Source organism: Heloderma suspectum, chromosome 3 (assembly GCF_057233095.1).
Source record: "Heloderma suspectum isolate Gila_16-S chromosome 3, 16-S_ref, whole genome shotgun sequence".
Lineage (NCBI taxonomy): Eukaryota > Metazoa > Chordata > Lepidosauria > Squamata > Helodermatidae > Heloderma > Heloderma suspectum.
The window spans coordinates 322,162,210-322,189,277 of NC_139460.1; the positions used below are offsets into that span (position 1 = coordinate 322,162,210).

At 46.4% G+C, this 27,068-nt stretch overlaps 2 protein-coding genes and 1 long non-coding RNA gene across 7 annotated transcripts in view; 2 read left to right on the forward strand and 1 right to left on the reverse strand.

The window, feature by feature from the left end:
• ABCC5 (ATP binding cassette subfamily C member 5) overlaps nt 1-2,019 on the forward strand; it is an 86,251-nt gene extending 84,232 nt beyond the window's left edge. For both annotated transcript variants that reach the window (XM_084847683.1, XM_084847682.1), the window contains exon 30: nt 411-2,019. In XM_084847683.1, coding sequence (XP_084703809.1) covers nt 411-512 — 102 coding nt within the window. In that variant the 3' untranslated portion in view covers nt 513-2,019. The remainder of the gene's footprint in view (nt 1-410) is intronic.
• The window catches only part of LOC146351719 (uncharacterized), a 52,183-nt gene extending 39,607 nt beyond the window's left edge, over nt 1-12,576 (reverse strand). Inside the window, exons 1-2 of one of the 2 annotated variants that reach the window (XR_014789641.1) lie at nt 12,405-12,494; nt 6,076-6,195 (exon numbers count right to left, since the gene is read on the reverse strand). This is a non-coding gene — a long non-coding RNA (uncharacterized LOC146351719). Of the gene's footprint in view, nt 1-6,075; nt 6,196-12,404 lie in introns of both variants that reach the window. The other variant, XR_014789640.1, reaches the window with a different exon arrangement.
• Nucleotides 11,362-27,068, forward strand: part of RNPEPL1 (arginyl aminopeptidase like 1) — a 41,024-nt gene continuing 25,317 nt past the window's right edge. For 2 of the 3 annotated variants that reach the window (XR_014789639.1, XM_084847684.1), the window contains exon 1: nt 11,375-12,570. Coding sequence is in view for 2 of the 3 variants with exons in the window: in XM_084847684.1 (XP_084703810.1) it covers nt 11,470-12,570 (1,101 nt within the window). In the remaining variant the exon portion in view is untranslated. Of the gene's footprint in view, nt 12,571-27,068 lie in introns of all 3 variants that reach the window. The other variant, XM_084847685.1, reaches the window with a different exon arrangement.

Sequence of the window (27,068 nt, forward strand, 5' to 3'; positions counted from 1 at the left end):
TTAACCCACAATGAGGTGTGCGTGCGGCTGCCATTTTCAATATGCAACCCCTGATCGAGGCAATCAGGGGTTGGGCTGTGTCATGCGAATTGTGGCCATTGCTGGTTATTCAAGGGATAAACAACACTTCCATAACCCTACTAATCAAGGGCTGTGTGAGGGTTGTTTAAGCCTCGAATAACCTACAATGGCTGTGTTTGCACGACTCCCGATTGCTGCGGTTGGGCATTGAATATTCAAAATGGCGGCCACCCCCACCCCCCAACACACACCGTGGCTCACCATTATCTAACCCATGATAACCTGCTGTGTCATGCGAACTGGGTCAATGTTACTTCTGTTTGTAAGTGAAAGTTACAATGGTGCTTATTTCATGCACCACTAACAATCTTCCCCTTAATTTGTTTTAGGTGGTGGAATTTGATACTCCATCTGTTCTCCTGTCCAATGAGAACTCCCGCTTTTATGCCATGTTTGCTGCTGCAGAAAATAAGGTTGCTGTTAAGGGCTAAAATTCAGGGCAACGTCACTTTAATCAGGAGGGTAATGCTCTCTGCCTGTGGCAGGTACCTCCACCACCTCCTCCATCTTCATGTTTTCCAAGCAGATTATTGCCTTTTCATCTTTTTATGTTTAGCATCGTGTGTCAAGATTTGAGTTCTTCTTTTAAAAGTACTGTAAGGAGGATTCTTTATGGTTTTTATTATGGTATTTATTCCATATTCTTCTTACTAATTTTTGCTATAAAATGCACTCTACAAAATGGCTCAGGGAGCCATGGTTATAAATGTATCAAGAGGCCTATATTGAAGCTTTATACATGTAGCTATATCTATACAGAATTCTGTACATAGCCTATATTTACAGTGGAAATGTACGCTGTTTATTTTATATTAAAATAAGCACTGTGTTAATACCAGTGCATATTCTTTTCTATCAGTTTTGTACAGTTTTATGGTACTGGGAATCTGGCTTTCGCCAGGCTGCATCAGGCCCTGTTTTGTCTCTTGCAGTCGGTTTTCTCTTGGTGCTGGATTTTCCCAGATCTCCGGATGGAAGTGAAGCTTTGTAGTAGTGTCCTTCTGTGTCCTGTTATCATTTTCCTGCACAGGGGGATATGAGCTCTGGTGATGTGACTCAGTCGCATCATAACTGTTGAGCTCTTTGGCACATTGCTAAGGTGCATGGAAGTAGCAGCAGCTGTTTCCCATGATTCTTTCTCCTGGTGGGGTTTAGTTTTTTCCCCTTTTTTGTGATTTCATAACTGAACTTGGTCATAGCAGGAGGGGAAGAACCATGCATTTGCCTCAGGTACCTTAAAACCCCATTGTCACTCATTCCGGTGCAATAAAAGGAATGTGATTACATTCTCTATTAGTAGAGTTTGGTTTTAGTATTTTATAGAAAAGAACGCAAACTCCTTCTGCTTTGCTGAGCAAACCCTCCTGCCCAGAACATACATTATTATTAATGAACTGCAGCAATGGACGTTCTTCAGATTGGGACCCTGGTGCTGCCTGCAAAAGTTTTCGAAGTTGCCTCTGCTGAATTATTGATCTAGAGATTCTAATGCTTCATCTGGAAAGCTCTGCGTATTTCTTTGACATTTGTGACAATTAACCATTCACCCTACTCAATACGTGTGCAAATGTTTTCCGGCATATTTGTTACTAAAATTATTGTGGCTCCTCATCTGCAGTTTTTAGCAGGCTCCTGCTGATCAGGGTTTGACATTGGTGTAGGAAGTTTTATTTTCTTACTGTAAAGAGACCTACCTCAGGTTGCTGAGTCCTGTGTGGTACATTGCCATGGTTACTGTACGCCATCCCTGTTGTATGGGACCAGTAGCCCAGGTGGGCATGGTCAATCCTGTAATAGCTGTTAATTTTTAATTGGTCAGCGTTGCATGTTTTTTTTTTTTTTGTCCAGTTGGACATTTTATAGCCTTAGCATGTTTGAAAATTGTCTGGTTGAGACAAACATCCAAGAAAGTGAATAAAAACTATTTTGGGTTTTGTAAAATCTTGTGAGTATTGTGTTCTTTGGTTGATGTCTTTCCAGTAATACATATGTGGGGTGGACCCTACTGCTGACTGGATACTTGCTACCAGCTGTATGAAGAAATGAATGTGTATGAAGCCAACCTCTTCCTTGAAAAGCACAGTACAGGAGAGATTCAAAAAGCCATGTCCCCTCTGCATAGAGCCAGAGCCAGTGCGTCATAGTGGTTAGAGTGCTGGATTAGGACCTGGGAGACCCAGACTCAAGTCCCCAGTCAGCCATGAAGCTCTGAGTGACTCTGCACCAGTCACTCTCTCTCAGACTAATCTACCTCACAAGGTTGTTGTGAGAATAAAAGGGAGGAGAACCCTTGAGCACCTTGAGAGAAGGGTGAGCTACAGATGAAATACATGAATGCCACTACATTTGTAGTTTTAAAGCTGCCTCTGCTGGACCACTGTAGCAGTAAGAGGGAAATGGCTCCTGCTGCTCTGCAGAAATAATAGTCTGTATAGAACCTGGAAGGAAGGTAGCTTGACAGTCCTGGATCTAGCTTTATTTCCACGCCAGTGGCCTTAGCTGGTTAACAGCATGGTTTGAAGAGGGACTTATCACAGGAGTAAATAACAGGGTTATCCTATACATGTTTATTCAGAAGTAAGTCCCATTGCATTCAGTAAGTGGGCCTGTTTACCCTTGCCTCCATTCCCCGCCTCCTCTGTTTCCTTAAGTTTGTAAGCCCCTTGGGGTAGAGACCTGTCAAACCTATAAAGGTGGTGCTATATAAATAATAGAAGGATTTTATTAAGATTCCTCTTAATGCATTACTGTGGCTGCCTCTTGAGAGATAAGCAGAAGTGTGTAGAAGATAGCACAATTATAACAGGCTTATAGAAATCTTAGGAGAATTTTGTGCATGGTTCAGTCTTATTCCTTCGATCCTTATTTTAATAAAGGTTGGGCAGGTCACTTTTCTAGAATTGGGCCATTTATAGTCTTTCTCTCTGTAAAACCTTGATCTGTGAAAGACAAGTGAGAACACGTGGTCAGATAAAGCAGGATATGAGAGGACCTCAACCTCCCTGAATATCTTCCAGACTGGATATTTTTAAATGACTGATGAGAGAAGAAGAGTCAGTTTAGAGCAGGGGTAGGCAGAAGGTAGATCTGGATCTATTTATTTTTTCATTTCATTTCTATACTGCCCAATAGACAAAGCTCTATTGGTAGATTTGTGACTGATTTGCAATAGATCAGTAATAGTTTCTGACTCCCAGTTGTTTAACAGTAGCAACAACTAAAAAGCTGTTTTCCTCCTGAGTTCGGTGGTGGTGGTGGGAGACTAGGAGTGGGTTTGTGAGCTTAGTTCTGGTACCAAGCACACATTCTTGGGCTCAGCATGTGTTCAGAGGAAGCTCGTTTCTTAATTCTCTTAAGGCACAATCCTATTCATGTTTAGACAGAAAAAAGTCCAACTACCAGCATTCCCCTGCTGGCTGGGGAATGCTGGGACTTGTAAGGCTTTTTTCTGTCTAAACATGCATAGAGTTGTGCTTTAAAGTGTATGTCCATCCACATGGGCCAGACGCATATTTTGCACCTGGTTCTGGTTGATGGAACTCAAGGTTCAAATAAAAAACAAAGGAGATCCTGCAAGCCAATCTCTGCTTCAGAGAGCCAACTGGTTTGAGATAATTTAATCTCTAAATAAAGACCTTTCTCAAATATAGCAGATTTTATTACATATTTAAAAGGATATCCTGGCATACATGGCAAACATTGGTCACCTATTTTGCCATGTATATCCTGGGATATGTGGCAAAATGGGTGACCAGCTTACACCCTGATGACTGGAGGATTGATCCTACTTGTGGACAAAGGGGAAAAAGTATACTCTGACTTCCACAATATGGGGAAATCGCTCTAAAATGATGGCCCGGTGTTATGAAACTAGTAAAATTACTGTTTGGAATGGTGCTAGAAGTGTGGAAGGGAAAGGGGCAACTTTTCCATGGTTGGTAGCTAAGAACTATATCTTAAGACTATTGATAATATCCTGGTTGAAAGACTGGCTTTGGATCTGAAGATGTTTTTGTTAACCTTTTAAAGGGGAAGTATCTAAAACAGGGTGGCAATGTGGTGTCCATGGGTACCAATATGCCCCCAGACATTTTCCTTGGTGCCCACCAAAATACCCTACTCCCGATTTTTATCTAAAAACTATTTTTATATTTTCCTACTAGTAGCTGGGATTTCTTCAAAGTGAAGTGGGAACCTCTAGCTGCTGCCACCTTAATTTCCCATGAATGCCTCTGGGCAGGTTACTACTCCTTTGTAACTAGCTATGCTCATTCATGACAGCCAAGACAGTTTCTCAGATTTCCAAATGTGCCCACAGGTTGCCTACCCATGATCTCAAGAGATCTATTGTGACTTTCCTGCCTCATGTAATACCTTTTCCAGCTTCTACCTGTTGAAACTGAAAAACCCCGCAGGGCCCCTGCCTCCACTTTGATCAGTTGCCCTCACTGACACACACAGCTTCAGCCCTTTTACCCTCTGGGTTAAAGAGACACCCAACATGCCTAATTTGTTCCTTCTACCCAATAAAGGAGAAGTAACAAGGAACAATTGCAAATTCCAACACAAAGTTCCTGGGTGAATTCTGTAAGACATATCCTACATACTTAGGAGATTAGCACAGAAGTTTTACCTACCTTCTCTTCCAACAGAGTCAAAACAGTTGTGCAAAGAAAGAATCTATATACTCAGGGGTGGGGTTATTTATTTATTTATAACATTTCTATCCCGCCCGATATCATTAAGATCTCAGGGCGGCATACATATAAAATCAATTTAAACAGTATAAAATAACAAATAATTTAAATACCTAAAACATATTAAACTGTTAAACTAATAACAGTTAAAATCTAAAACAACAAAACAGTTAAAACAATGTGCTAGAGAATGCATTTAGTAAAAAGCCATGTTTTTACTTGGCGCCAAAACAAGACCAATGTCTACGCCAATCGGGCCTCCAAGGGGAGGGCATTCCCAACCAGGGTGCCACAGCAGAGAAGGCCCTCTCGCAAGTTCCACCATAGTGTATGTCTCGTACTGGTGGGATGCAGAGGAGGGCCCTTCCAACAGATCTCAGTTCTCTGGCAGGCATATATAGGGAGAGGCATCCCCTCGAATATCAAGGTCCCAAGCCACTTAGGGCTTTAAATGTCATCACCAAAACCTTGAATTCCGACCAGAAGCATATTGGCAGCCAGGGCAATTCCTTTAAAACTGGTGTTACATGATTTTTATGAGGTGTTCTGGTCAGCAGTCTTATCTGCTGCATTTTGCAGTAGCTGCAACTTCTGAGTAGTCTTCAAGGGCAGCCCCACGTAAAGTGCACTGCAGTAGTCTAATCGGGAAGTTACCAGCGCATGTACTACTATGGCTAAGTTATCCCTGTCCAGGAAAGGCCGTAGCTGGCAGATCAGCCGAAGCTGGCCCTGTTGCAGAACCCAGAGTCAGAGAGACCACGGAGTGAAGGAAAAAGAGATTATTTAACGCGCGGGCTTAAGGCTGGAATCATTTCCAAAGAGCCAAAAGCCCCGATTTACATCAGCACATTGTTTTTATAGATATTGTGACACATAGGAAACGGCTCCTCCTCTCCCTCCCGTGTGGGGTTGCAGTCCTCAACATTTCTTCTCCTAGCACCATTGTTTATAATACAAGAAATGCGTTATAGGGTAGCCATGATAAGCAGAGAACAGAAGAGCAGAGAACAAGATATACAATTCTATGACCTTAGCCTTTGTTGACAAGATAAGAAATTCCTGTGTCTCGTCAGCTTACAAACATATTTCAGAGAGCAAGAGCTCAGCAAGAACATGAAACATGAGACTGCATGAGGCTACTTAGTCTGACCCCCGATATGGCTGCTACGACCCCAAGTACTCTGGGCCACAGAGTCCACCTGGGGCTCCAGTGACAGGGATGGATCTAGGAGTACTCCCAAGCGACGCACCTGCTCCTTCAGGGGGAGTGCAACCCCGTCCAGGACAGGTCGCTTACCCAATTCCAGGACTCGGGAACACAGAGCTTCCATCTTGTCAGGATTTAGCTTCAGTTTATTGGACCTCATCCAGCCCATTATAGCCTCCAGGCACTGGTCCAGCACCTTCACCGCCTCAGCTGACTCCGACGACAAGGAGAAATTGAGCTGAGTATCATCGGCGTACTGGTGACACTCCACCCCCAAACTCCTAATGACCTCTCCCAACGGCTTCATACAGATGTTGAACAGCATGGAGGACAGAATAGAACCCTGTGGCACCCCACAGCTTAATAGCCATGGGATAGAACAGGAATCCCCCACTACCTCTCTATGAAATCGGCCCTGCAGGTAGGAGTGGAACTACTGTAGTAGCACAGTGCCCCCAACTCCCATCCTGCAGAACTGATCCAGTAAGACACCACGATCAATGGTGTCAAAAGCTGCTGAGAGATCCAGGAAGATCAACAGGCTTATACTCCATCACACAAAAGTCGTATTCAATCTGGTATCCATTATATAAAGCAACGATTGGTCTGGAGCAATACTGTACAACTATTGCCACGGCTCCTTTAAGAAAATAATTCACGGCTTTGCCGTTCCAGTGCATGCCCTCTGCTTATCTGGATGGGAGATTTAACAATACCCCGCCTCATTTACAACTCTGCATCTGTGAGTCTGGTGAAGTTGAGGATATTGAACACGATTTACTTTGCTGCCATCTGTATGAGTCCCCAAGGTGTAAATTTATCCACCATATCCTTGTTTTTTTTTTTTGTCAAACAGACCTCCCTTGGATCAGATCTATATATTGCTTACGACCCAGGTTGCAAAATTTGCCCTGGCTGCCAGTAAATTAAGAGCCAGGCCTCATACTGTTGTTGTTGTTCAGTCGTTCAGTCGTGTCCGACTCTTCGTGACCCCATGGACCAGAGCACGCCAGGCCTTCCTGTCCTGCGCTCTCTCCCAGAGCGTGCTCAAGTCCATATTCATTGCATCGGTGATGCTATCTAGCCATCTCATCCTCTCTGTCTGTCAGTTCCTTCCTTATATAGCCTCAGAATCCTCCCGCACACAAGCCCCTCCCACCTTTCACTCCCATTCTTTTAACCCTAACTTACCTGGGTTACACTTAACAATACAAGCACATGCATTAATATATGTTACATCTATCTTCATTTGATTGTGGTAGCTAGGATATTGAATGCTATGTGCTGGAAGAGTACAGATTCCAAAACTTAGAAAACTGTATATTAATTTATGGGATCTAGCAGTATAAAGGAAACTTATCTGGACAGTATGGGTGAAATAGGGGTCTGTAGTACTAATCTTTTTTTAATGTGAGTGGTATTGCCACAGGTCCTTGTTTACATTCCTATATGACCTCGTGTGTACACATGTACTGATGTGGGACTAATGGGTCCTTAATCAGAAGTGTAATATGCATACAGCAGACTTAGGCACTGTACATCTACAAAGTGGGGAACAGCTACTTTTAAAGTGGAGAAAGACAGCACAACAACCATTCAAATCCAAACTGCAGACTTTATTTTTAACATGCACAGACACGCATGTACGTGTGTGTTTTTAAATCCTCGTTAGTATACCAACGCCCCAGCACATGGCTGGTACACCAGTTCTAGTAATCCTAACAGAGACAGAAAAAGGCTGGGAGAATTAGCATTTGCCAAATAAGGAATGAGAAAAGGCACTATGGAAATGGCAAAACAAGCAATTGGGGAAAATGATATGGCCGGGAAAGCTCAAATGCAGGGGCAACATAGATAGATTTAGAGGAGAAAAGAAATGAAGCATAAGTGGTTATAGTTGCCTGGCTCCAAAGTAAGGGGCAGGGAAAGGACTTGACTTCCTGATTGATCACAAACAGTTGGGAAAATACTGTGGGCACAAGCCTCTCAGCTTGGGGCTCACAAATTCATAATGGGGGGGTCACCCTGCAGGGTGGGATGCAGCACCATATTGTCCACAGACACCCAAAAGTAAAGCTTTGGGATGGGTGATGATGCAGGACCAAACGGAAGCTTGGCTGTTATTAGGGACTCCAAAGCGTTGAAGGGGTATGAAAGACCTTGAAAGACCAGGTCCGCAGCCTGGAGGTCATTTTGGACTCCCAGCTGTCCATGGAGGCTCAGGTGTCAGCTGTGAGCCGGACAGCGCTGTATCAACTCCATCTGATACGGCAGCTGCGCCCCTTCCGTCCCGACCATCTGCTCCCATCAGTAGTACATGCCCTGGCCTCCTCTTGTTTAGACTACTGTAATGCGCTCTACATTCAGGTATGACCTAAATCATATCCCTTATGAATATACACTGGAGGTGACGAATACATTTAAGGGATTAGACCTGATAGACAGAGTGCCTGAGGAACTATGGATGGAGGTCCGTAACATTGTTCAGGAGGCAGCAACTAAATCCATCCCAAAGAAAAAGAAATGCAAGAAAGCAAAGTGGCTGTCTGATGAGGCTTTACAAATAGCTGAGGAAAGAAGGGAAGTGAAAAGCAAGGGAGAAAGGGGAAGATATATCCAACTGAATGCAGAGTTCCAGAGAATAGCAAGGAGAGACAAGAAGGCCTTCTTAAATGAACAATGCAAAGAAATCGAGGAAAACAATAGAATGGGAAAGACTAGAGATCTCTTCAAGAAAATCGGAGATCTCAAGGGAACGTTTTGTGCAAAGACGGGCATGATAAAGGACAAAGAAGGCAGGGACCTAACAGAAGCAGATGAGATTAAGAAGAGGTGGAAAGAATACACAGAACTATACAGGAAAGACCTTAATGTCCCTGATAGCCATGATAGTGCGGTCACTGAACTTGAGCCGGACATCCTAGAAAGTGAAGTCAAGTGGGCCTTAGGAAGCATTACTAACAACAAAGCTAGCGGAGATGACAGTATTCCAGCTGAGCTATTTCAAATCCTAAAAGATGATGCTGTTAAAGCGCTGCACTCAATATGCCAACAAATTTGGAACACTCAACTGTGGCCATAGGACTGGAAAAGGTCAGTTTACATTCTGAATGAACGACTGAACAACAACAACCCAAAGAAGGGCAATGCCAAAGAGTGTTCAAACTACCGTACCGCTCATTTCACATGCCAGCAAGGTGATGCTCAAAATCCTACAAGCTAGGCTTCAGCAGTATGTGAACCGAAATCTACCGGAAGTACAAGCTGGGTTTCAAAGAGGCAGAGGAACTAGAGATCAAATTGCCAACATTCGCTGCATCATGGAGAAAGCAAGAGAACTCCAGAAAAGTGTCTATTTCTGCTTCATTGACTACGCTAAAGCATTTGATTGTGTGGATCACAACAAACTGTGGCAAATTCTTAAAGAGATGGGAGTACCAGACCACCTTACCTGTCTCCTGAGAAACCTGTAAGAGGATCAAGAAGCAACAGTAAGAACCGGACATGGAACAACCGATTGGTTCAAAATTGGGAAAGGAGTACGACAAGGCTGCATATTGTCGCCCTGCTTATTTAACTTATATGCGGAGTACATCATGAGAAACGCTGGGTTTCTCTTGTTGAGAGCCTCTTGTTGAGGGTGAAAGTGGAGAGTGCAAAAGCTGGTTTGAAACTCAACATTAAAAAAACTAAGATCATGGCATCTGGCCCCATCACTTCCTGGCATACAGAAGGGGAAGAAATGGAAGCAGTGACAGATTTTACTTTCTTGGGCTCCAAGATCACTGCAGACGGTGACTGTAGCCATGAAATTAAAAGACGCTTGCTCCTTGGGAGGAAAGCTATGGCAAACCTAGACAGCATAGTAAGAAGCAGAGACATCACCTTGCCGACAAAGGTTCGTATAATCAAAGCTATGGTTTTCCCAGTAGCAACGTATGGCTGTGAGAGCTGGACTCTAAGGAAGGCTGAGCGCTGAAGAACTGATGCTTTTGAACTGTGGTGCTGGAGAAGACTCTTACGAGTCCCCTGGACTGCAAGGAGGTCAAATCAGTCCATCCTAAAGGAAATCAACCCTGAGTGCTCATTGGAAGGACAGATACTGAAGCTGAAGCGCAAATATTTTGGCCACCTAATGCGAAGAGAAAACTCCCTGGAAAAGACCCTGATGCTGGGAAAGATTGAAGGCAAAAGGAGAAGGGGATGGCAGAGGATAAGATGGCTAGATAGCAATATGAATATGAAGTTGAGCACACTCTGGGAGAGAGCGCAGGACAGGAAGGCCTGGCGCGCTATGGTCCATGGGGTCACGAAGAGTCGAACACGACTTAATGACTGAACAACAACAATGCGCTCTATGTGGGGTTACCCTTGAAAATGGTTTGGAAGCTGCAGCTGGTACAGAACACGGCGGCTCGCCTGATTAAAAGCAGCCGCTGGCGAGATCACATCCCTCCAGTGATGAAGGAGTTGCACTGGTTACCAGTTGTTTTCCGGGCCAAATTCAAGGTGTCCGTTTTGACCTTTAAAACCCCATATGGTTCCGGCCCAGCCTATCTTAAGGAGCGCCTCCAGCAGCACCAGACAGGCCGCTTAACAAGATCAGCCTCGCATGGCCTTCTCTCTGTCCCATCAGCCAGGACAGCTAGGCTGGTGGGGACGAGGGAGAGGGCCTTCTCTGTGGTGGCCCCCACTCTGTGGAACTCCCTCCCTAGGGAACTCCGCCACGCCCCCTCTTTAATGAGCTTCCGCCGCGCATTAAAAACGTGGTTGTTCAGGCAGGCTTTTGGGGCGGGTTGGGGTATTTTAGAAACTGTTTTTACTGTAGAATTTTATTGTTTTAAACTGTTTCCTTGTATACTTTGTACATCGCCTGGAGCGGCTGGGTGACCCGCCAGATGGGCGATTAATAAATTTAATACACAGACAGACAGACGAACAAACCGGTCCTCTTCCCAGACCTGCCATCTCAAAGGAAGTAAGAAACAGGCCGAGGGAGGCGGCCGAGGGAAAGGAGCGCCGCGCGGCGCGCGCCGCGGCCCGGCGGCACCAGCGGCCGCCGGCCCGATTCCACCCCGAGCGCCCCTCCGCACCTACAGCGCTGCTCCTGCCAAGCCGCGCTAAGGCGGGCGCTGGGACTCCCCCTGGTGGCCGCGGCCGGCCGCCTTCTCGCTCTGGGCCGCGACCTACTTCTCTCTGGCGCCGCCCAGCGGCCCACGGACACCCAGGCGGCGCGCCGCACGGCAGCCAGCGGGCAGGCCCCGGCGCTGGGCTGGGCTGGGCTGGGCTGGGCCGGGCCGATCCGGGCCGGGCCTCTTCCTGGCGCTGCTGAGTGGCCTGGCCGAGCCGCCTCTGTGAATCATCCGCCGCGCCGGGGCCTCCCGCGCCCGCCCATGGATTTCACATAGCCTCTGCCCCCTCCTCCGCGCGCTCCTCGTCCCTCGCCGTCCCCCGCCGCCCGCCCGCGCGGCGGCGGCGGCCTCCATGGCGGGCCCCGAGGCGCCCCCGGACGTGGCTTCGGCCTCCAGCGCGTCGCTCTTCCGCCTGCGCCACCTCCGCCTGGGGCTGGACCTGCGGCCCGAGGCCCGGGCCTTGGCCGGCTGCTCCGTGCTGGAGCTGTGCGCCCGGCAGGGGGTGGCCGGCGGCGGCAGGGAGGGCGCCCCCCAGCACAGCCGCCGCCGCGCCCTGGTGCTCGACGCGCACCCGGCCCTGCGAGTCGCCTCGGTCGACTTCCGGCCTTCCCTGGCCGGGGAGAAGCGCTGCGGCTTCGTCTTCTCCTCAGCCGCCGCCCCTGCCGGCTCTTCCCTCCCCTCAGGGGAAAGCGACCGGAGTCACCGCCGGGGCGGCGGCGGCGGCGACGGCGACGTCGAGGATGGCGCCCAGCGGTGCTCCGCGCTGGGCCCCGTCTCGGCCTCCTCCGCTTCTTCCCCGGCGCTGCCAGGGCCGGAGAACGCCGACCCGTCCCCCGCTCGGGCCTGGTCGGCGCCCGCGGCCCGCGGCCCCTCGCCCCGCTGCCCGCCGGCCCTGACAGGCTGCCCCGCGCCCGCGCCCCTCGCGGACCCCCACCCGCACTGCCCGCTCAGCGCGCTTTCGGCCCTGGGCGCGGGCTCCCTGGCGCCCCCGGACCCCGAGCCGGCCGCGCGCTGCCCCCTGGGCGCCCTGGCGGGCCTGCACGGCCGCTGCGCCCCCGCCGCCCCCCACCGCCGTCGCGGGGGCTGCTCGTCCGCCGCGCTGGCGGCCGCCGAGGGCGCCCCGGCCCGCTTGCCCGGCCCGGGCGCTCGGGACGGCGCCCCCGCGCCGGACCCCACGAGCGGCCCGACGTGCGCGGCCGGCCCGCGCCCCGGCCCCGCGCGCCCCTCGGCCTGCCCGTCCGCCGGCCTCCCCCTTGCGCCCGAGGCGCCCGCTCCGCCCGTGCCCACCTTTCCGGAGCGGGCCCCGTCCTCCGTGCCCCCTCGCCCGCTCTTCTTCCGAGTGGACCCCTTCACAGAGTACGGCTCGGCCCTCACCATCTCCTTGCCCTCTTCCCTGGAGCCTCACCAGCCCTTCCAGGTCATCGTCCGCTATACCGCCGTCGACGCGCCTGCCGTGAGTATCCCTGCGGCGCCTCTTTTCTGTTGTAACCCCGAGGGCTGCGTTGAGGGCGGCGAGGGACGTCCAGAGAGCGATTTGGGGTCCTCTGCCAGGAGGCCGAGGCCACGCAGGCCCCTGGAGCCGATCGTGCGACCATAGCAGCTCAGTAATGGAAGCTCCGCTAGAGCGGCGCGGGCCCGCGACACGGTAACCCAAGCGTCTTTAATACCCTGGTTGTTGCGAGCAAGCCAGCATGCCAGTTCACGGGGCTCTATGTTCCTGCTTGGCTCCTCGTGCCAAGGGGCTAAACAGGCCATGCATGCTCCATCCCAGATTTGGTTACCATGACGTCCGAACCTGGAACTCTGGCTTGTGTCTACCCCCAAGTCAGAGCCCAGGGCTTGTTTTTGGGTTACAACTCTGACTTGCTCGGGGACGGAAAAGCCAGAGTTCTGGGTTCAGACATAATACTAACTAAGCCAGGGAAGGAGCGTCCTTGGCTTGTTCAGAGAAGTGGGAGCGATCGAGCTGCACGGACTAGCACACTGGCTCAGTCACAGTAACCCAGGGTTTAAAAGAACCCTGGCTTACCGTTGCATGCAACCTCGAGCGGTATGTACCACAGATGAGGAAAAGTGCTAAGCCAAAGAGCCTAAGAGGATGCCAGCATTGTTAATGAGCAGAGTCAAGGATGTCATAAAAGACAGGTCTTCAGAATATGGAAGTCTTTCCCAAATAAGGGAAAGAACACGAACTCCAGCAAAAGAAATGCAAGCTGATGATAAGGGATGTGATAGAAGGATTCAAGGAGCATATTGCTCAGAACATTAAGGCCAACAATAAGTTCTTTAAATATGTTGGATACATGAAACTAGCCAGGGTGGTGGTTGGATCATTAGATGGGAGTTAAAGATACGCTGAAGGAGAGTATGAAGATTTCAGAGAAGTTGAACAAATTCTTTGCATTTGTCTTCACTGCAGAAAATGTAGAGCAGATACCTGTGCCTAAAAATACTTTTTTTAGGGAAGTTACTGCAGCAAATAGTGGTGACGTTTTTGGATTTGTTCAGAGCAAATAACTGGATCTGGATTGCTGATCTTCTAACAAAAATATGTAGTTTGTCCCTAAAATTGGCTTCCATACCAGAGGACTGGAAAGTAGCTAATTAATACTTCTTTATATAAAAAAATACTTTGGGGGTTTAAAAAAGGATCTATACAATTGCAGGCCAGTTGGTTTAACATCTGTTTCTGGTAAACTGGTGAGAAGCATAATTAAAGGTAAAATTATCAAGCATGTAGAAGAACACATCTTAGTGAAAAGTATAAAGATAGCTTCTGCAAAGGTAAGGCCTCCCTCCCTAAGCTTTTAGAATTCTTTGAGCGTGTCAACAAGCATATGGATAGGGGTAATCCAATAGACACTGTATACTTGGACTTCCAAAAACCTTTGACAGAGTCCCTCAGCAAAAGCTCCTGCATAAACTTGGTTGTCGTGGGATAAGAGGGCCAATCCTTTTATGGATCAGAAACTGGTTAAAGAACAGGAAACAGAGAACAGGAATAAATGAACAGTTATTACAGTGGAGAGATGTAAAGAGTGGGGTCTCCCAAGGACAGGTGCTTCTTTAAGTTGTTCATAAATGATCTGGAGTTGGGGTGAATAGTGAATTAGTTAAGTTTCTGGATGACAACGAACTATTCAGAATGATGTATAGTGGTGACAGTGTTGGATTGGGAGCTGGGAGATCTGGGTTCTAGTTCCCACTTGGCCATGGAAGCTCACTGGGTGACTTTGGGCCAGTCACAGACTCTCAGCCCAACCTACCTCACAGGGTTGTTGTTGTGAGGATAAAATGGAGAGGAGGAGGATAATGTAAGCCGCCTTGGGTTCCTTGCAAGAGGAAAAAGATGGGATAGAAATGCAATAAATAAATAAATAAAAATAATAAAAACTATTGTGAAGGGCTCTGAATGCATCTCTACAAATCAGGTGAGTGGGCAAAAATAATAACATATAGGTCAGTGTAAGCAATGATAAATTCAGTCAAAATATCCTAACGTCATATATACACTGATGAGGTCTGAGCTGGCAGTGACCAGGCAGGAATGAGATCTTGGAGCCGTAGTAGAGGGCTCAGTGGGAGGGTTCTCGCATCACACTAAGTCAGGGTTCCTCCAGAGCAGTGTGCTCATAAACGCTGTCCGATCGCTCCTGCTGCAAATGGGAATGGCTAAACAGACTTTTGGTTTGTTTAGGGCAGTGTGCAAACTTGTCTCTTCCCCAAGAAGCCAGAGAAATAACCCAACCCCAACCCATGGATTTTGTGTGAACTGGGGCAATGTGACATGTGACCCAGGTCAATGAAAACATCAATCCAGTGTGCAGCTGCTGTGAAAAAGGCAACTTCCATGTTGGTGATCATTAGGAAAGGAATCAAAAATTTAAAAAATGCCAAGAGTAGGGAACCTCAGGCCATCTCCAAAATTGAGTTTTGCCCTCAGGTAGCTGTATACGATTCTATGATGTGGCCATACCTGGAATTGCAGAGCTGGAAAAGGTGCAGAAAAGAGCAGCTAAAATGTTTAGGAGTCTGGAATGCTTTCCCTGCAGGGAGAGGTTACAACGTTTGTGGTTCTTTAGTTTAGAAATGGGCCGAGGGCGGGGGCATGATTAGGATTTCTAAAATTATGCTTGGTATGGGGAAAGTGAAAGTGTCCTCCCTCTCTCCTAACACTAGAACCTGAGGCCATCCAGTGAAGCTAATTGGCAGGTGATTCAGGGCAGATAAATGAGAGGACTATTTCACACAGCATATCGTTATTTTGTGTGTCTGTGTGGGGGGGGGACTTGGGGAATCTGCTGCCACAAGATGTGGTGATGGCTTTAAAAGAGAATTAGATAAATTTAGGGAGGACCACAGTTAACAATGGTGATTTGGTATTTCCAGGTTCAGGGGTGGTATGCCTTTGAATTAGAGCTGTGATGTCTAAACAGGGAAACTGGCTCAAGAGTTCCCTTCAGTAGAGGGCATGTAACCACAATCAAATCCTAGTTTGCAATTGTGGTTTGTAGGGAGCCTGTAAACTATGGTTTCTTAGTTCGGACATCTTGGGAAACTGATTTAAGAAACTAGAAGTTAGCTCTGCAGCAGGGTGTGTGCAAAAAGAGGGGGGAGCGCATGAATGTGTTGCTCCTTTGCTCTCCAACAAGCCATGCTTGTTCTCAGCAGCCCCTTTACCCCTGAACCAGACGACTGCTCGTGTTCTGTTACAGAACAGTTCACCTTGTGACAGCTGCAAACGCTGCCTTATCCTTTGCAGTGAATGTGGACACAATGCTTCAAATGAGTTCATTTTTTTTACTTTTGAGACTTAACACTTCCAAGCTGCTGGTCACTCCGGTTTGCAGGAAGACAACTGGCAAGAAGTTTCTATAATTATAGACATATTTATTATTAGACATTACTCTGACTTTATTCTGTTACTGACATTATTGGGTTGGATTCAGACTGTTGATTCCTTAGAAGGGACGGCTCCTTTCATTCATGGAACAGACTGAGATCCAGCAGAAGCTCCCAGCTAGAGGAGGGTATGTGTGTGACAATTTTTGCCAATTCCCCCTTCCCCCTGTAGCACTTTTTGTGCTCCTCTGGAGGGTCCCCAAGATCCTCAGGGGAAGTTTTCATGGGGCTGAAGGAGGAAGGAGGGATTGGAAAAATCGCCTCCTCCCCCTCTTGCTCCTGCATTAGTGCATCTCCACCTGTCATGCATCTGGATCCAACCCATCCTTTTTTAGATTTTAATTTATTTTCATGTTGTATTTTTGTATTTTATAGTTTTCATTTTTTATTTGTAAACTGCTCAAAGAACTTTTGGAATTGAGTGGTATGTAAATATTGAAAATAAATAACATAATAGTCAAATATTTGTTGCACAGCTCCTTTTAGAGATTGTAAAGGGAGATTTTTCATCAATAGGCCTTCCTCTGATTAACTGTTTTCATCTCTTGGAACACACTGGGAAGTACTGGATAGTTTTCCAATAAAAAACTTTCTTACACCATCACTGGTTTGTTTGTTTGTTGTTGTTGTTCAGTCGTTCAGTCGTGTCCGACTCTTCGTGACCCCATGGACCATAGCACGTCAGGCCTTCCTGTCCTGCGCTCTCTCCCGGAGTGTGCTCAAGTTCATATTCATTGCATCCGTGATGCTATCTAGCCATCTCATCCTCTGCCATCCCCTTCTCCTTTTCCCTTCAGTCTTTCCCAGCATCAGGGTCTTTTCCGGAGAGTTTTCTCTTCGCATTAGGTGGCCAAAATATTTGAGCTTCAGCTTCAGCATCTGTCCTTCCAATGAGCGCTCAGGGTTGATTTCCTTTAGGATGGACTGATTGGACCTCCTTGCAGTCCAGGGGACTCGTAAGAGTCTTCTCCAGCACCACAGTTCGAAAGCATCAATTCTTCGGCGCTCAGCCTTCCTTATAGTCCAGCTCTCGCAGCCATACATTACTACTGGGAAAACCATAGCTTTGATTAGATGGACCTTTGTCGGGAAGGTGATGTCTCTGCTTCTTACTATGCTGTCTAGGTTTGCCATAGCTTTCCTCCCCAGGAGCAAGCGTCTTTTAATTTCATGGCTACAGTCACCGTCTGCGGTGATCTTGGAGCCCAAGAAAGTAAAATCTGTCACTGCTTCCATTTCTTCCCCTTCTATATGCCAGGAAGTGATGGGGCCAGATGCCATGATCTTCGTTTTGTTAATGTTGAGTTTCAAACCAGCTTTTGCACTCTCCTCTTTCACCCTCAACAAGAGGCTCTTTAGATCCTCTTCGCGTTCTGCCATTAGGGTGGTATCGTCTGCATATCGGAGGTTGTTGATAATTCTCCCAGCAATCTTAATTCCGACCTGTGATTCATCCAAGCCAGCGTTTCTCATGATGTACTCTGCATATAAGTTAAATAAGCAGGGTGACAATATGCAGCCTTGTCGTATTCCTTTCCCAATCTGGAACCAATCGGTTGTTCCATCTCCGGTTCTTACTGTTGCTTCTTGACCCTTGTACAGGTTTCTCAGGAGATAGGTAAGGTGGTCTGGTACTCCCATCACTTTAAGAATTTGCCACAGTTTGTTGTGATCCACACAATCAAAGGCTTTAGCGTAGTCAATGAAGCAGAAATAGACGTTTTTCTGGAATTCTCTTGCTTTCTCCATGATCCAGCGAATGTTGGCGATTTGATTTCTCGTTCCTCTGCCTCTTCGAAACCCAGCTTGTACTTCCGGTAGTTCTCGGTTTGCATACTGCTGAAGCCTAGCTTGTAGGATTTTGAGCATCACCTTGCTGGCATGTGAAATGAGCGCAATTGTGCGGTAGTTTGAACACTCTTTGGCGTTGCCCTTCTTTGGACTTGGAATGTAAACTGACCTTTTCCAGTCTTGCGGCCATTGTTGAATGTTTCAAATTTGTTGGCATATTGAATGCAGCACTTTAACAGCATCATCTTTTAGGATTTGAAATAGCTCAGCTGGAATACTGTCATCTCCGCTAGCTTTGTTGTTACTAATGCTTCCTAAGGCCCACTTGACTTCACTCTCGAGGATGTCCGGCTCAAGTTCAGTGACCGCACTATCATGGCTATCAGGGACATTAAGATCTTTCCTGTATAGTTCTTCTGTGTATTCTTTCCACCTCTTCTTAATCTCATCTGCTTCTGTTAGGTCCCTGCCTTCTTTCTCCTTTATCATGCCCGTCTTTGCACAAAACGTTCCCTTGAGATCTCTGATTTTCTTGAAGAGATCTCTAGTCTTTCCCATTCTGTTGTTTTCCTCGATTTTTTTGCATTGTTCATTTAAGAAGGCCTTCTTGTCTCTCCTTGCTGTTCTCTGGAACTCTGCATTCAGTTGGATATATCTTCCCCTTTCTCCCTTGCTTTTCGCTTCCCTTCATTCCTCAGCTACTTGTAAAGCCTCACCAAACAGCCACTTTGCTTTCTTGCATTTCTTTTTCTTTGGGATGGATTGAGTTGCTGCCTCCTGAACAATGTTACGTTCCTCCGTCCATAGTTCCTCAGGCACTCTGTCTATCAGGTCTAATCCCTGAAATCTATTCTTCACCTCCACTGTATATTCATAAGGGATATGATTTAGGTCATACAAAAATGTGTTAGGGATGTGTAAAGAGACTGACAAAATTGTGTATGGTAGAGAGAGTGGGTACGTAGGTTGGGGGTTCTCCTTGATTCAGTATTATCACTTGAGGCCTACTTGGCATGGTTTTTCCCTTTTACTAGCTTCAGCTGCTTTGTCAGCCTGAACCATTCCTGGACAGGGATAGTCTGGCCACAGTGATCCATGCTCTGGTAATCCAATCAGTAATCCTGATTGGATTACTGTAATGCAGCCTTCTCCAACCTGATGCCCTCCAGATTTTTTGGATTTTAACTCCCATCAGCCCCAGCCAGCCTAGCCAGTTGTCAGGAGTGCTGGGAGTTGTAGTCCTAAAACGTCTGGAGGGCACCAAGTTGGGGAAGGCTGCTGTAATGCATTATATGTAGGTCTCAACTTGAAGGTGACTTGGAAGCTTCAAGTAGTGCAGAATGCAGCTGTCAGAATTCTAACTGGTGTGGCCAGGTGAAATCATATTACACCTATTTTGAAGGAGCTGCATTGGCTACATATTTGCTTCCAAGCCTGATTCAAGGTGCTGGCGCTTACCTTTAAAGGTAAGTTCCTAAATGGCTTGGGAACTAAATACTCGAAGAAGCACCTCATCCCATACCAACCTCCCTGTGCAGTTGAGGCTCTTTCCATAACTTCCTTCATTATGGGAAGTATGTTATAGGTCCACATTTCTGTGATGGCACCAGGCTTGTGGAATATGCTCCCCATAGAATTACGACTGGCATTGACATTACAGTCTTTTTGGCTCCAGGTCATACCTTTTTTTATTTGCCCAGGTATTTTAACTTTGGTTATGTGTTTTACTCTGCTACACTAATTTAGCTGCCTCTGAATTGTTTATTGTATAGTTTGTTTATTTTATTGTATTTTACCTTGGTATGATTAGTTTTGTACACCTCCCTGGTATCCATAAGGATGAAGAGCGGTTTAAAAACGTATTTTTAAATAATAAAATAATGAGACAAAATGATGAAAAAGAGGTCTATCAAATGTTGTTAGCCATAATAGGTTCTGGAGCAGTTTACTCTGATTAGCAAATGATGGGACAAACTGGGTGGTCATCATCAGATACATGTGACAATTTTTTTTGAGCATATGGGAGTTGCTGGATTATAGTTCTAACTGAGCTGGACAATTCTTAGGTTTAACAGAAGTTGTTCTAACAAAGTGTTGCTTTTTATCCTTTACCTTTTTTCAAACCGTGTGACATTAAACTTCTTTTTCAATTTGGTTCCCTGCTACATTCTGCTACGTTTTCTCCTTGCAAGCTTGGCACAACGTAGTTCAGTGCTGTTTTGCCAATAATCCCTGTACTTGCCTATCTCTCCCCAGTTTTCCCTGATTTCCAGATGGTCTTTTGGATAAACAGAAGCTTTCTTGTTCCCTAATAGTAATATATTCAGTATTAGCACCATTCAGTGCCTTCAGATGGAATAATAGATCCTTAATGCCCAAGGAAAAGAATATTCTGTTGCAATAAACCTCATTTTCAACATCAAAGCATTATTTGACTATCATTTATATAGTGCCATCAGCATGCATGGTGCACTATATGGAGTGCAAGAGGAACTGCCCCAAGGAACTTACAATCTAAAATTCTACACAGGGAAACAACAAAAGTCGGGGTGGAGGCAGGGCTAAACAGGAGTCATGTACTGGCACTATGGCTGAAATGGAATTGCAACGTGTGGACGGGATGTGGGGGCACTTGCTGGTTTTGCCCCCAGCATCCCTGCGCATGTATCCTGCTTCATCGTCCTTGTGTTGGCCCCACCCTGTTGAGTAGGAAGGTCTGAAGGGAACTTCTTCATGTGCTTGAACATGAGTAGAACCCTTCAGAGAATTGGGAACCTTGATAAAGCACAGAAGCTTCTGCTCATGTTTATGTGAACGTGTGTAGAAGCTCCCTTCAGACCTTCCCATTCAATGCAGGAAGGTCAGGGGTGGAGCAGTTGAGGCCGTTGTTTGTGTGGCCCTGTATTGGCCCCAGGAGCGTAGCCAAGTCATTTATAGTGTTAGAGGGGCCTTTGTTGTTGTTCAGTCGTTCAGTCGTGTCCGACTCTTTGTGACCCCATGGACCACAGCACGCCAGGCCTTCCTGTCCTGCGCTCTCTCCCGGAGCGTGCTCAAGTTCATATTCATTGCATCCGTGATGCTATCTAGCCATCTCATCCTCTGCCGTCCCCTTCTCCTTTTGCCTTCAGTCTTTCCCAGCATCAGGGTCTTTTCCAGGGAGTTTTCTCTTCGCATTAGGTGGCCAAAATATTTGAGCTTCAGCTTCAGTATCTGTCCTTCCAATGAGCACTCAGGGTTGATTTCCTTTAGGATGGACTGATTGGACCTCCTTGCAGTCCAGGGGACTCATAAGAGTCTTCTCCAGCACCACAGTTCGAAAGCATCAATTCTTCGGCGCTCAGCCTTCCTTATAGTCCAGCTCTCACAGCCATACATTACTACTGGGAAAACCATAGCTTTGATTAGACGGACCTTTGTCGGCAAGGTGATGTCTCTGCTTCTTACTATGCTGTCTAGGTTTGCCATAGCTTTCCTCCCCAGGAGCAAGCGTCTTTTAATTTCATGGCTACAGTCACCGTCTGCGGTGATCTTGGAGCCCAAGAAAGTAAAATCTGTCACTGCTTCCATTTCTTCCCCTTCTATATGCCAGGAAGTGATGGGGCCAGATGCCGTGATCTTTGTTTTGTTAATGTTGAGTTTCAAACCAGCTTTTGCACTCTCCTCTTTCACCCTCAACAAGAGGCTCTTTACATCCTCTTCGCTTTCTGCCATTAGGGTGGTATCGTCTGCATATCTGAGGTTGTTGATAATTCTCCTGGCAATCTTAATTCCGACCTGTGATTCATCCAAGCCAGCGTTTCTCATGATGTACTCTGCATATAAGTTAAATAAGCAGGGTGACAATATGCAGCCTTGTCGTACTCCTTTCCCAATTTTGAACCACTCGGTTGTTCCATGTCTGGTTCTTACTGTTGCTTCTTGACCCTGGTACAGGTTTCTGAGGAGACAGGTAAGGTGGTCTGGTATTCCCATCACTTTAAGAATTTGCCGCAGTTTGTTGTGATCCACACAATCAAAGGCTTTAGTGTAGCCAATGAAGCAGAAATAGACATTTTTCTGGAATTCTCTTGCTTTCTCCATGATCCAGCGAATGTTGGCGATTTGATTTCTCGTTCCTCTGCCTCTTCGAAACCCCGCTTGTACTTCCGGTAGTTCTCGGTTCGCATACTGCTGAAGCCTAGCTTGTAGGATTTTGAGCATCACCTTGCTGGCATGTGAAATGAGCGCAATTGTGCGGTAGTTTGAACACCCTTTGGCGTTGCTCTTCTTTGGAATTGGAATGTAAACTGACCTTTTCCAGTCTTGCGGCCATGGTTGAGTGTTCCAAATTTGTTGGCATATTGAATGCAGCACTTTAACAGCATCATCTTTTAGGATTTGAAATAGCTCAGCTGGAATACTGTCATCTCCGCTAGCTTTGTTGTTACTAATGCTTCCTAAGGCCCACTTGACTTCACTCTCGAGGATGTCCGGCTCAAGTTCAGTGACCGCACTATCATGGCTATCAGGGACATTCAGATCTTTCCTGTATAGTTCTTCTGTGTATTCTTTCCACCTCTTCTTAATCTCATCTGCTTCTGTTAGGTCCCTGCCTTCTTTCTCCTTTATCATGCCCATCTTTGCACAAAACGTTCCCTTGAGATCTCAGATTTTCTTGTAGAGATCTCTAGTCTTTCCCATTCTGTTGTTTTCCTCGATTTCTTTGCATTGTTCATTTAAGAAGGCCTTCTTGTCTCTCCTTGCTATTCTCTGGAACTCTGCATTTAGTTGGATATATCTTCCCCTTTCTCCCTTGCTTTTCGCTTCCCTTCTTTCGTCAGCTACTTGTAAAGCCTCATCAGACAGCCACTTGGCTTTGTTGCATTTCTTTTTCTTTGGGATGGATTGAGTTGCTGCCTCCTGAACAATGTTACGGACCTCTGTCCATAGTTCCTCAGGCACTCTGTCTATCAGGTCTAATCCCTGAAATCTATTCCTCACCTCCACTGTATATTCATAAGGGATATGATTTAGGTCATACCTGAATGGTTTACTGGTTTTCCCTACGTTCTTCAATTTAGAGGGGCCTTGTTGTTGTTCAGTTGTTCAGTCGTGTCCGACTCTTTGTGACCCCATGGACCATAGCATGCCAGGCCTTCCTGTCCTGCGCTCTCTCCCGGAGTGTGCTCAAGTTCATATTCATTGCATCAGTGATACTATCTAGTCATCTCATCCTCTGCCGTCCCCTTCTCCTTTTGCCTTCAGTCTTTCCCAGCATCAGGGTCTTTTCCAGAGAGTTTTCTCTTCGCATTAGGTGGCCAAAATATTTGAGCTTCAGCTTCAGCATCTGTCCTTTCAATGAGCGCTAAGGGTTGATTTCCTTTAGGATTGACTGATTTGACCTCCTTGCAGTCCAGGGGACTCGTAAGAGTCTTCTCCAGCACCACAGTTCGAAAGCATCAATTCTTCGGCGCTCAGCCTTCCTTATAGTCCAGCTCTCACAGCCATACATTACTACTGGGAAAACCATAGCTTTGATTAGACGGACCTTTGTCGGCAAGGTGATGTCTCTGCTTCTCACTATGCTGTCTAGGTTTGCCATAGCTTTCCTCCCCAGGAGCAAGTGTCTTTTAATTTCATGGCTACAGTCACCATCTGCGGTGATTTTGGAGCCCAGGAAAGTAAAATCTGTCACTGCTTCCATTTCTTCCCCTTCTATATGCCAGGAAGTGATGGGGCCAGATGCCATGATCTTCGTTTTGTTAATGTTGAGTTTCAAACCTGCTTTTGCACTCTCCTCTTTCACCCTCAACAAGAGGCTCTTTAGATCCTCTTTGCTTTCTGCCATTAGGGTGGTATCGTCTGCGTATCTGAGGTTGTTGATAATTCTCCTGGCAATTTTAATTCCGACCTGTGATTCATCCAAGCCAGCGTTTCTCATGATGTACTCTGCATATAAGTTAAATAAGCAGGGTGACAATATGCAGCCTTGTCATACTCCTTTCCCAATTTTGAACCACTCGGTTGTTCCATGTCTGGTTCTCACTGTTGCTTCTTGACCCTTGTACGGGTTTCTCAGGAGACAGGTAAGGTGGTCTGGTATTCCCATCACTTTCAGAATTTGCCACAGTTTGTTGTGATCCACACAATCAAAGGCTTTAGCGTAGTCAATGAGAGGGGCCTAGAGATCCATAATGCTTGCTTAAGTTCATTATTGGTGAAATTCCCTTGCTAGTAAGCCTCTGAGCATGTGCAGAAGAGTCAAGAGGCCGATAACAGCCTTCTCAGAACGTTCCTTGCTAATGAGGAGAATGTGTATCACTGATGTGCCTGAGAAGCAGAGTTTGTTTACCTTAAAGCTACAGGCGGCTGTGCTTGAGAACCAAACACTTCTAGTCTGTGCTGGGAATGAACGCGAGGGGTGCTTGCTAGAGTTGTGCTGCTTTCCTGCTGACATGTATCGTATAAAACCCATTTGGCCCAATGGCTCGGGGTTCAGAGAAGCTTTCTGATCAAACCACTGGGTACGCCTGTGTGCTGTAAGATACCCAATAAAGTACTCCTTTTAAGTAAACCTTTGAGTCTGATTTATCACTGTCTTGGTACTTCTAACCTAAGAGTTCAGTGCCCACTGCAGGGGCGACACAGGCTCCTGTGACCCTTACACTCATTGTAGTTCCCTCTTTAGGCATAAGGCCTAAACAGGACTAGAAGAAGAATACTTAGGGCACAATCCTATGCATGTTTAGACAGAGAAAAGACCTACAATTTGCAGCATGTCCCAGCCAGCCTGGCTGGCTGGGGCATACTGGGAGTTGTAGGCCTTTTTCTGTCTAAATGTGCATAGGATTGTGCCCCTAATGTGCTTAAGCTTGGTTACAGACTTAGGTGTAGTAGGGCATGGAAAAGGACTGTTATGAGATGGTAGTTTTCCATTTAGGATTTACTTCAGCATCAGTTTCCAGTATTGCTTCATTTTATTAGGTTTATAATACATTCCATCTTGCTTGCTTGGGAAAGATAACTGTTTATAAGCATAAAAATATAATTCCTGATATGACATATTACCAGATTAAAATATTTTTGACCCCCATCTGGTCAGTTTCTCTGATTCCCCCATTTAGCTGGGGTCTTGCACTTCTGAAACATGTTGAGATTTTGACACTGCTGCATTTTTGTTGCGCAGGGGGTGGGGAGAGGAACGTCACTATTGGACGACTACCACAGGCACCCCTTTGCTTTTGACCCATTGTAAAGAGGGTAAGGCCACACAGCTGTTAAGGCATAAGGCTTCTGTCAGAAAAAAAGTGGTGGTGACCTTAGGGGAGGCATAGGTCTCTAAAGACAAGGAGCCTGAGACTGGGGCAGAGCTACCCCACAGACCTGAGTGTTATTCCCTCTTGCCAGGGAGTCCTAGGTGCTGTAGTTCTGTGAGTAGAGTTTAGAGATCTCCAGCCCAGAATTTTCAGCAACCTCACCAAAGTACCATCCCCAGGATTCTTTGGAGGTCACTGTGACATGAAATAGGTGAGGCTGAGAAAATAGGGCAGATCTTAGGTTCTTTAGAAGGATGCATCCATACATGGTGGCTGTTTTTCTCGAATCTTTCTCCCCTGTGTGCTAACCCAGCAGAGGGCAAAGTGTTTGTTGTTGTTGTTACTCCTGTTGTTTTGTTTTTGTTTTATTTATTTTTTTAAATCTCTTTGAGTTAATTTTGTGTAATTTTGTACTAAATCTCTTATCTTTGCTGTTGTGTTCTTTGCTTGACAATGGAACAAGCCATACTCGTCCACCAGGCTATAAAAAGAGGCAGTGGAATGTCCTTTTCTCTGTGTAGCATCTTGGAAGGCTGCCCATGGTCAAGACAGCTGGAGACCTCTGTGCCATTTCATTAGACATGTTGACAGAGCTCTGGATCAATTTCCTTTTGGTTCTGTGCACTCCTCCCTTCTGTTCTTTCAAATGACTGAGGCACACATCTTATGCATGTTTCATTTCTTCTTGTGCTGTGTGGTGCAGAGCAGGGATTCTTAGGAAAGCCTAAAGAACCTTTACTGGAAAAGTCCAAGTATATGACAGCTTGGCTTGTAGCCTTGGATTCAAGGCTGAGAAAATACATTTTGAACTAGTGAGATGACCATCAAGGGATGGGCATCTTGAATTCTACATGTGCTGTTTGAGCTTGGAATTTTCAAACTTCAAATAGAGAGGGGGCACGGAGAGAGGATTGGTCAACTGACTGCTGAAGCCACAACTGTCTAAACATACAGCTAGAGTAGAGGGCCAAAGGAGAGGATTGGTGCAGTGCAGGGGTGTCTGTGTATAGCGCCTGCATGACCTTGCCTGGGCTAATTCCCGAGTTACTTTTTCCAACTCAAAGATCAATAATTGAATCAGAAAAAGCATGTAAAATGCAATTTGTTTCTGACTATGCAAGAATTCCCTGTATGCCAAGTACATGCTGTGGCTGCCAAAATCTTGGTGATGGAAGCTGAATGGTAGTGGCCTTGACGAGATTGTGGTGTGGCATCATTACATCTCACAGAAGATCACTTTACTAAGTGTGTGATGATAGTATCAGGGTGTGCATGTAACCCCTTGATAAGCTGCTTATCTGCACTGTCCTGCTAAGTGAGGAAACTCTTACCATTTCCTTGGATTTCCAGTTAGGTGTAGGAGTGTAATAAGATTCTCTTCGCGATTTGGCAGGACAGTACAGATGATTGGGGGTGCTCCCAGAGAGATAGCTCCTACTGCTACCAATCAAAAGACATTGGGCAGCTATCCCATCTTTTCCTCCTTAACAGATTTTTTTGTGGTAAGAAAAAAAAGCAGTGATAAAAGCACAGGAAAGTTACATGTGGAAGACAACATTGTCTGGAACCCCTGTAAAATTCTGATTGCACAATAAAAGGCTCACCTGGAAGCACCCTGAGTTACTGGTTGACCACATGCATGCAGTGGTAAGTTGCCACATGGTAAATGGTCATCTGGATTTACCCAGTTATGAGCAGGCATATACATAAGCTGTGTTTCTGCTGCTGCTGTTTTTGGCATTGCTTTTAATTATGTGTCTAAAGGCATTTTTACATATTGTGATGCTGGTTGCAGGTCAGTCCAGCACAGCAGATCCCAACTGTGCAGCACTTGGTAAGGGCAAGGGGAGAATGTTTTTCCCCGGTTGCTGACAAGGACAATTATATGGAGGACTTACCCACTTCTACCCAGAGAAGTATTTATTTACTACAAAATCAAGTGGGGGGCGGGGGGAGGCGTTAT